Source organism: Lepidochelys kempii, chromosome 24, assembly GCF_965140285.1.
Source record: "Lepidochelys kempii isolate rLepKem1 chromosome 24, rLepKem1.hap1, whole genome shotgun sequence".
NCBI classification, from domain to species: Eukaryota; Metazoa; Chordata; order Testudines; family Cheloniidae; genus Lepidochelys; species Lepidochelys kempii.
This window is the reverse complement of record NC_136403.1, coordinates 16,727,380-16,737,155: the sequence shown is the minus strand read 5'-3', so window position 1 is coordinate 16,737,155 and position 9,776 is coordinate 16,727,380. Positions and strand designations below refer to the sequence as shown.

At 62.5% G+C, this 9,776-nt stretch overlaps 1 protein-coding gene across 1 annotated transcript; it reads right to left on the bottom strand.

The window, feature by feature from the left end:
• Window positions 1-1,031: 1,031 nt before the first annotated feature.
• Window positions 1,032-2,167, bottom strand: LOC140902956 (protein NKG7). The gene is made up of 4 exons (XM_073323538.1): window positions 1,993-2,167; window positions 1,585-1,731; window positions 1,247-1,381; window positions 1,032-1,066 (listed from the first exon to the last, which is right to left on the bottom strand). Exons 1-4 carry the CDS (start codon window positions 2,165-2,167, stop codon window positions 1,032-1,034), a joined length of 492 nt encoding a protein of 163 aa, XP_073179639.1.
• Between the last annotated feature and the right edge of the window lie 7,609 nt (window positions 2,168-9,776).

Genomic DNA, 9,776 nt, shown 5'->3' with positions numbered 1-9,776 from the left:
GGGGGGGGGTCCTTTGGTCAATTTTAAAAGCTTGAACCTTCCCGTGGGCTCTCTTGGCCAGGTGCCCACTCCCTTTCCTTTACCTGGGGACTTTTGAAGCCTTTACAGGGAGAGCAAGTGGAGAACAGCTACTAAGAGGGATTTTATAGCTAGGGGCTGGCTGGGTGTCCATCAAAGGGAGCTCCCCCCCCGCCCCCATTTATCACAGGGTGTCTGGGGACGGACGGATGGACGGGGTCAGGACTGCGTTCCCCAGACAGCCAGGGCTGCGCTGGGGACTCTGCTTAATTTAACCTTCTCAATCCCCTCCCCCCATCTCTGCATCAGGTCCCCCCTCGAAGGGTTAATGCCGCTCCAAACAAGTATCAGCTTCAGGGCTACCCCCACCCCCCAGGGTGCCTCTCGTACCCACACTGGAGGTGGGGTCCCGTCCCCCGACCCCCGCATGACCTTCCCCTCCTGGGTGAGACCCCTGCTCCCCCCCTTCTCTGTTCCCCGGGGGGTCTCCCATCCAAGCACCAGCCAGCCGCACCCATGCTTAGCAAAGAGCCAACGGGAGGATGGAACCCAGGAGTCCTGGCTCCCAGACCCAACCCCCTTGCTGTAACCACTAGACCCCACTCCCCTCCCAGAGCCAGGGAGAGAACCCAGGAGTCCTGATTCCCTCCAGCCCCCTCCCCCAGCTCTAATCCACTGGACCCCACTCCCCTCCCAAAGCTGGGGATAGAACCCAGGAGTCCTGGCCGTCTTCAATACACATCCGTCTCCGAGGGGGAATAAATCACCAGACAGGAGGCTCTGAGAACAGGCCCTTTAATCTCCATGGAACAAGTGGGTCTAGCAGCAGTTGTGGGGAAAGGAAGGGAACAGAAAGGGGAGCTTGTGGGGAGGGGGGAAATCATGGGTCTGTGGGATCCCAGGGTAACACACACACACACCGCTCCCTGCTCGGGGGTGCTGGGGCAATCAGTCCCAGGATCCCGCAGGCTCGGTCCGGCTCCTATGGGGCAGTGCGGGCCCCACACTCGGCTCTAGGAGACTCTCAGGATACGAAGCGTCACCACACCTGGGGGGAGAGAAGAGAAATGGGCTCAGAGCAGCAATGGGAGCATCATCTACTGGTACGCAGCCCCCCACCCCAGAGGTGGCTGCATCTCAGCGCCGGGCGAGGGGTCCCTGTATCACCAGCCCCTGCGCCCCACCCCAGAGGCAGCTGCCTTTCGACACTCCCCTATGTTGCACTCACCGGTGATGAGGAAGAGGGGGAAGGAGGCCCAGCCGAGGCCGAAGGACCAGCCGAAGGTGACTTGGCGCTGGGCGGCATTCACGGCCCCAGCGAACTCCCCTGTGTACACGGCCAGCGCGATCATGGCACAGAGCCCTGGGGCAAAGGGAACAGGACGGACACCCCTTAGGGCGGCCCACGCACAGCCCCAGCCCCTGCCCCGTCCCACCACCGGGGGGAGCTGCCAGAGCCCAGGGCAGGGTCCCTGGATGGGGGGCTCCCCAGGGCTGGCTGGGGGGGGGTGCATGGTTTGGGGGGCTGGGAGTAGCCGGGGGCAGGAGGCCCCCAGGGGGCGGTACCTGCGCTGAAGCTGCCCACAGCAGAGATCAGGGTCAGAGACATGGAGCCGAGGTGGGAGCGGAAGAACGAAGCGAGGAGGGCGAAGAAGGAGAGAAACCCGGCGATCATGGCCAGGAACAGGAAAGCCCTGGTGGATTCAATGTAACCTGAGGAGCCAAGAGAGACCAGAGGCTAAATGGAGAATAACCCTGCAGCAGACTAAAATAGAACCCAGGCGTCCTGGCTCCCAACCCTCTCTGCTCTAGCCACTCGACCCCGCTCCCCTCCCAGAGCCAGAACCCAGGCGTCCTGGCTCCCAACCTCCCCTGCTGTAACCACTCGACCCCGCTGCCCTCTCAGGGCTAGAACCCAGACGTCCTGGCCCCCAGCAGCAGTAGGGTTTGCTGGCGGAGCCGGGCTGCCCCCACCTGGCACTGAAGCAAACGTCCAACACCCCGAATTCACGCAGACTTTCCACAGCCCCGAGTAGGATGTGACGAGGTGGCCATCGGCCACCAGCCAGCGGTCGGAGCCCAGGGCGGCCAGCAGCAGCAGGAGGCTGAGCAGGGCCAGGGCGGTGCTGGGGATCCGGAGCGACGCCATCGCGGGGGGAGCTCGGGGCCACGGAAGGCAGGATCCGGGGTGCACCTGGGGGTGGGGAATGAATCAGAGGCAAATCCTGGCCCAGAGCAGCTGGGCTGAGCCAGAGCCCTGGGGCCTGGACCTCAGGCACCTCCCGAGCTGGGGGGGGGGCTGGAGGGATGGGGGGTGGGGATCGGGGGTGGATGGAGGGCAGAGGGATGGGTGTGAGGAGGGACGGGGAAGGGTGGGGGTGGATGGAGGGGTTGGGGAGGTTGGCGAGGTGGGGGGTGAGGACGGATGGAGGGGAAGTGCGGGGGACGGAGGGGTGGGAGGATGGGTAAGGCGGGACGTTGGGGAGGTGGGGGTGGAGGGATGGGGACGGACGAAGATGGGGGGATGGATGAAGATGGGGGGTGGGGGGGATGGGGGGTGGCCCTTACCCCGACACCAGCCTCTCTGCGTTGCCAACTGCCATGGAACCTTCCCCCCCCCCGGCCTGGGGTGACCCCGGCCCAGCCCCCGGCGGGGCAGCTCCCGGGACGGGTGGAGGATTGGGGGGATGGAGGGAGGGAGGGAGGGAGAGATGGATGAGTTTATATGGGGCTGAATGGAGGGAGGGGTGTAGGGGTGTGTAGAGGGGTGGATGGAGGGAGGGAGGGAGGGAGGTGTAGAGGGAAGGATGGATGGAAGGAGGTGTAGGGGGATGGAGGGAAGGGCGTGTAGAGGGAGGGATGGAGGGAGGTATAGGGGGAGGGATGGAGGGATGGATGGATGAAGGGAGGAATGGATGGATGGAGGGGTGTGTAGAGGGAGGGATGGAAGGAGGTGTAGGGGGATGGAGGGAGGGAGGGATGGATGGAGGGGGAGGGAGGGATGGATGGAGGGAGGTGTAAGGGGATGGAGGGAGGGAGGGAGGGATGGATGGAGGGGCGTGTAGAGGGATGGATGGAGGGAGGCGTAGGGGGATGGAGGGAGGTGTAGGGGGACAGATGGATGGAGGGATGGAGGGAGGGATGGAGGGAGGTTTAGGGGGACAGATGGATGGAGGGATGGAGGGAGGGATGGAGGGAGGTTTAGGGGGACAGATGGATGGAGGGAGGGATGGAGGGGCGTGTAGAGGGAGGGATGGAGGGAGGCGTAGGGGGATGGAGGGAGGTGTAGGGGGACAGATGGATGGAGGGATGGACGGAGGGAGGGAGGGAGGAGTGGGTAGAACGAGGGAGGGGGCCGTGCCCGGGCCTGCAGGGACAGCACCGCGGCGGCCCAGGCCCAGGGTGGCAGAGAAGCCGAGGAGAAGCGCCAGAGCGGGGATCCGGCCGCAGCAGAGGGCTGCCCACAGCGCTAGCCATGCCAAGGCCAGGCCCACGCCGCCCTCCAGACAGCCGCCCCCCGGGAAAGGCTCGTACCCCACGGGGCAGGACCTGCCCTCCAGCCATCGGCCCCACAGCTCGGCCGGTCCCTCAGCCTCTGGCCCGCCCCGGGGCCGATGGCTCATCTCCAGGGCGGGGGGCGGACACATGACCTCCCACCCCGCCCCCCAGTCTGGATTTACGAGGGGGTGCGGCCCAGAGTGGGGGTGGGGAGGGACCATCAGCATGGGCCAGGGCGGCCGGGTTTCTATTAGCCTCTCCCCCAGGCCCCGCCAGATCCCCCCCGACACCTGTTCTCTGCGCCACCCCCTCCCTTGAAGGGTTAACCCCTCCCAGGCCCAGACAGTGCCTCTTCTTCTGGGGTGGCGCCACGTGGGGGTAGGAGGAGGAAAGGTCCCATTGCATCCCCCCGCCCCGCACATCTCCACCCAACGGGTCTGCCCCACTGGCAGACCCAATTCCACAGCCCCTGAGCCAGCCAGTCCCCCACCCTGGGGCCGGATTAGAGCCGGTGCCTCTTACAGGGGATAGGCCCCATGTCCCATTCCCCACCGCCTCTTGAGATTTGCATGTAATTTAACTATAATAATCACCCTGCAGCAGTGAGTTCCCTGGGTTAACACTGATACGACAACCCCCCCCACATGAGATAAACCCACTAATCCCCTGTAGCAGGCAGTCCTGCAGGCTAACCCTACTAATATCAAGATGCAGGGAGTCCCACGGGTTAACCCCACTACTTCCCAGAGGCAGGGAGGAATGCAGGTTAGCCCTATTAGTACCTAATGGTAGGAAGTCCCACAGGTTAACTCTATTAATAGCCAGTGACAGGGAGTTCCAGGGGTTAACCCTGCTAACACCCAGTAGCAGGCGGTCCTGCAGGCTTACCCCGCTAAGACCTAGTGGCAGGGAGTCCCACTGGTTAGCCCACTAATATCCAGTGGCAAGGAGTCCCGCAGGTTAACCTCAGTATTATAATCAAACCACTGTGGACACATTGAAAGTACAAAAATAGAGACGTATATTTTGAAAATCTTACAGTAAAATCCACCACTGGTTTGGGGCAAAGCAGCCGGGGTGGATCTCAGAATTAGAAAAGAACAGTGGGGTGAAATATAGCCTTTCAAAGCTCTATAACCGTGATTTGCAGGGCTTAACTAATATCCAGTGGCAGGGAGTCCCAGGGGTTAATAATATTAAACCCAGCAGTAAAATTGCACCCAGTGGCAGATGTGATCAGTTCCTTCACAATCAACAGGGTTTCAAGTCACCCCCTTTCACCCTGCCCCATGGGGTCTTTGAACCTTTCAAGACCCTGAGATTCTCCCCTTCCAGGATTTTAGGGGGATTTTTTTAACCCCTAGGAAATCGGAGAAGGTAGAAAAATCCCCTCTTCTTAACCTTGCACGATCCTACATGCATTTCACTCCGCTCCAGCCCCTAGGGGGTTAATGGGACTTGGCACAGGGACCAGGTGATACAGGGGGCATCATCCCATTGGATGACTTATGTCATCAAGGGGTACCAAATCTGATTGGGCATCTCTGGGGGACGGGGGGGGGCATGTGGACATCAGCGTATGCCTGGGAAAGCTGGCATGTGGCCCGGGACTGGTGGGCGCGTGGGGGTCTTTTACAGGTTCACGTGGTGACTAAACCATCCCTGGCAGGGGCAGATGGCTACAGGCAGGGATGGGTGGTTTGGTTAGTTTTCCAGCAATCCCGCATCTAGCACCAGTTCACTCTAGCTAAATCCCACCGCTCACACCAGTTTTCCCCTCTCTCTATCACACCTCTAGCATCATGTTGCTCTCAGTGATTCAACTTACTACCTCAGTCCCCGACATGGGTTGGCTCTAGGCGTATCCCACTGCCCCCACCAGGTCGTCACCAGCCGTCCCACCACTCACCCCCACGGATCTAGCTATTATTACTCCTAGCTATACAAGCACTTGTTTAAATAGAAGAGATATTTAGAAGCATTTGCGGCCCGTCCGCTCCCACTCCAGGGTTAGACATTGGAGTAGATCTGCTCAGACAGCAAATGCGGCTGCCAAGCGCCAACGTTCCCGTAATGTCCGGCTCCTCCTGCTGCTAAATTCTCATAGTCTTCCACTCTCTCCATGGCCTCGTAGTCATCAATGCCCGGCTCCTGAGGATGCAAAGAGGAAGGATTGACTCACACAGAGGTCGCCGAGATGCAGCCACCTCTGGGGCGGGACAGCTGGGGAACAGCTGCACACAACGCCGCATGGGGACGGCTCGCCCGGCACCGAGACGCAGCCAAGGGCAGTTAACAAAGACTAATGTATCTACGGCGACAGAATGGATTTTAGGGACGCCAATGTAATTAACTATCTGGGAATCTGGCCAGGATGCCGGGGGCCACATCCCGCCCTCCTTGGTCTCACACACAGCGGAGAGGTCTGGTTACTCGGCACTCGGGCGCACTGACCAATGCCTCATTGCTAATCACTGCAGCACGGCGCCCCCTCGGGGCATTGGGGCCAGCCCTGATTGCCAAGGGAGAGCCCCCACCCTGCAGGTCTCCCATCCTGGGAAGAACCAGGCCCCTCCCAGCTTAGCTGGCGGGGGGAGCGTGTGACCCTGGCCTTTCCCACCTCTCCCCCGGCCTTTGCCTTGCTGTATAGGTTGAACTGCTCCTCTTTCTTCGCCTTGCTCGGCTTCCCCGCCTTGAGGGACTGCCTCTGCTCCCTGTTGCCTTCGTTGTCGAAGATCGAGGGACCCTCTTCTTCGTCTTTCCTGCAGGAGAGAGCAGGCTTTAGCTTGGTTCCCGCAGCCCTGGAGCTGCTGATGAGCCCACCCTGCAGCAGCCAGTCCCAGGGATTAATACAGCTAATCCCCAGTGGCAGGGAGTCCCATGGGTTAAACCGTCCAATATTTAGTGACTGGGATTCCTCTGGGTTAACCCTGACAATATCTAGTGGCAGGGAGTCCCACAGGTTAACTCTGCAAATATCCAGTGGCAAGGGAGCCCTGTGGGTTAACCATGCTAATCCCCAGTGACAGGGAGTCCCATGGGTTAACCCTGCAACTATCCAGTGGCAGGGAGTCCCATGGGTTAATTATTTCTTAGAGACGCCTCATACCAAGGAGACCAGCCAGGTTCTGTCCAATCCCCTCCTACTTGCCTGCTTTTCATAGGTGTCTCCCTTTGTCCTAATGAACCCACCCCCCTCAATCCTCCTGGTCCAGTTCTCTGGGCCTCTCTGTATCTGACCTCCGCTCATGCCCCTTCCTCTTCTGTGCCTGCTGCCATGCCCCCTGGCGTTGAGTGGGGCCTGCTGACCTTGCAGCTCCTTTGTGGCTAAGCCACCAGACCTCCAAGCTCGTGGCCTGGTGCCCTCACCTGGCTCTGGCTACCTTGTGGACCACGATCGCCAGCACCGAGAGGAGCAGAACGCCGCCAATCGCTCCACTGGAGACCATGAGCAGCAAATTATCGTCCCCTGCAGAGAGACAGGCAGACACAGCTGGTGTGAGCAGTGGGATTAATGGTGTCAAGCAGTGCGTAAAGGGGGGGCAGCATCTATACATGGGTAATTACAGTAACAGCATGCCCATGCATGGGTGGGAGGGTGCTATCGTCCCCCTCTCCTGAGCTGAATTAGGCAGGCAGCTTGTACTCATCGTGCGTATATATAAGCAAATATGGGAAGGCTCAGCGGTTCCTAGGTTACTCTGGCCCGGGGGTAAATTAGAGGGGTGGCTTATATTTGGGTGTGAGTATATACAGTAACCCCCTACCCACACTCAGGCTATATTCAATAAACGGCAGATTTATACGAGGGACAACCCGTGTAAAAGGGTAATTATGGTAATACCAGGCCTGGAGGTGTACGTGAGTAATTACAGCAGCAGGCCACCCTATGCCCAGCCCCCCGAGCTACCCAGACATGGGGCAGATACTCGGGTCAGGGTGTATACGTGAGTAATTAAGGTAACAGAGAGCCCCAAGCCCAGCCCCCCCAAAGCTACCCGAGACATGCGGCTCGGGTTGCCAACTGTCTAATCACACAAACCCAAACCCCCTTGCCCTGCCCCCTGCCCCGCCCCTTTGTGAGGCCCCGCCCTTGCCCTACCCCTTCTCCGAGGCCCCGCCTTGCTCACTCCATCCCCCCGCCCACCGTCGCTTGCTCTCCCCAACCCTCACTCACTTTCGAGGGGCTGGGGCAGGGGGGTGGGGTGTGGGCTCTGGGCTGGGGCCGAGGGGTTCGGAGTGTGGGAGGGGGCTCTGGGCTGAGCTTTGGGAGGGGGTTGGGCTGCAGGAAGGGGTGCAGGGTGCAAGCTCTGGGAGGGAGTTTGGGTGCAGGAGGGGGTTTAGGACTGGGGCAGGGGACTGGGGTGCGGGACAGGGTGAGGGATGTGGGATGTGGGGGGGGGGAGTTTGGAGGGAGGAGGGGGCTCCAGGTTGGAGGAGGGGGTTGGGGTGCAGGGTGCAGGCTCTGGGAGGGAGTTTGGGTGCGGGAGGGGGCTCAGGACTGGGGCAGGAGGTTGGGGTGCGGGAGGGGGTGAGGGGTGTAGGAGGGGGCTCAGGGCTGGGGAAGGGGTCCAGGTGCAGGAGGGGGGTGAGGGCTCGACCGGGAGGCGCTTACCCCGGGTGGCACCCAGACAGTGGTGCACCGGGGCTAAGGCAGGGCTGGCTCCATGCCGCTCCTGGAAGTGGCCGGCACGTCCCAGCAGCCCCTGGGGGCCAGGTGGGGGGCTCCATGCGCTTCCTGGGCTCGCAAGCACTGCCCCCGCAGCTCCCATTGGCCCCAGTTCCCGGCCAATGGGAGCTGTGTAGTCGGCGCTTGGGGAGGGAGCAGTGCACAGAGACACCCCCCCGGCCAGGAGCCGCAGGGGCGTGTGGGCCACCACTGGGAGCGGCGTGGGGCCAGGGCCGGCAAGGAGCCTGCCTTAGCCCTGCTGCACCGCCGGACTTTTAGTGCCTAAACTCTCCCGGTTTGGCTGCAGCAGCCTCCGGGAGATGGAGCCTGATTCCGGGAGACGCCCGGCCAAAGCGGGACGGTTGGCAATAACAAGGTTCCCTCTCGTTTTCCCCACCCGCGTGCAGAGTGAATGTTGTGACGTGCACCAATATGGAGGAGACGTGCGACACGACCCTGTGTGCCCCGTCACCTCCTTATCGGGGCCAAAGTCATCTGGCGGGGGTGGGGCTGAGGGGTTCGGCGTGTGGGAGGGGCTCAGGGCTGGGGCAGAGGGTTGGGGGGTGAGGGCTCTGGGGTGGGGCCAGGGATGAGGGCCTTGGGGGGCATGCTGCCCCGAGTCTACAGCGGCCCTGAGCACCTGCCTGGCGCGCAGCTTAGAGGGAACTCCGGCTGGCAACCCGAGGTGCGGCCGGCACCCGGGTCGGGGTGTGTACATGAGCAGTTACGGTACCAGGGGGCCCCATGCCCAGCCCCCCGCCAGCCCCCGGTACCTGTGGGCACAACGGGCAGCGCGGCCTGGCTCTGCCCATGGGCGTTTTTGGCAGCGCAGGACACGTTGGCCAGGGCCCCGGCCGGGCCCCGCAGCTCCCCGCTCACGACGGGGCCCCGCGCCCACGAAGTCGCCTGCAGCTCTGGGCCCTCGAAGTCCCCGGGGAGGGTGCGGTTGGGCAGACGCCACTCGAGGCGGGGCGGGGGGTTCCCCTCGGCCGCGCAGTGACACGTGGCCGCCCCCCCAGGCCCACTGCCCCGCACCGTGCAGTTCCCCCACGGCAGCAGCTCCGGCGGGTCTGCAACGGGACACAGGACGTGTGGGGCACCGAGCCCAGATCCCCCGGCCACCCTTGAGCCAGCCAGTGCCCCGCCCAGGGGCCGGATCGGGGCCAGCACCCCCTAGAGGGGAACAGCCCTGTGCCCCATTCCCTGCCACCCAAGCCTTGGGGTTGATTGGGGGCCAGCACCTTCCAGAGGGGAAAAGCCCCATGCCCCATTTCCTGCAACCCTTAGCCAGCCCCCCAACCTGGGGCCGGCACCGGCTAGAGGGGAAAGACCCCGTAGCCCCTTCCGCACCCCCCGATCCAGCCAGTCCCCTGTCCCAGGAATGGATCGGGTCCTGTGCCCCCTAGAATGGAAAGGACCCGTGCCTCATTCCCCACCCCACTGAGCCCACCCCCGCCCTGTGCCCGGATCGGGGCCGGTGCCCCCTAGAGGGGAAAGGACCCGTGCCTCATTCCCCACCCCACTGAGCCCGCCCCCGCCCTGTGCCCGGATCGGGGCCGGTGCCCCCTAGAGGGGAAAGGACCCGTGCCTC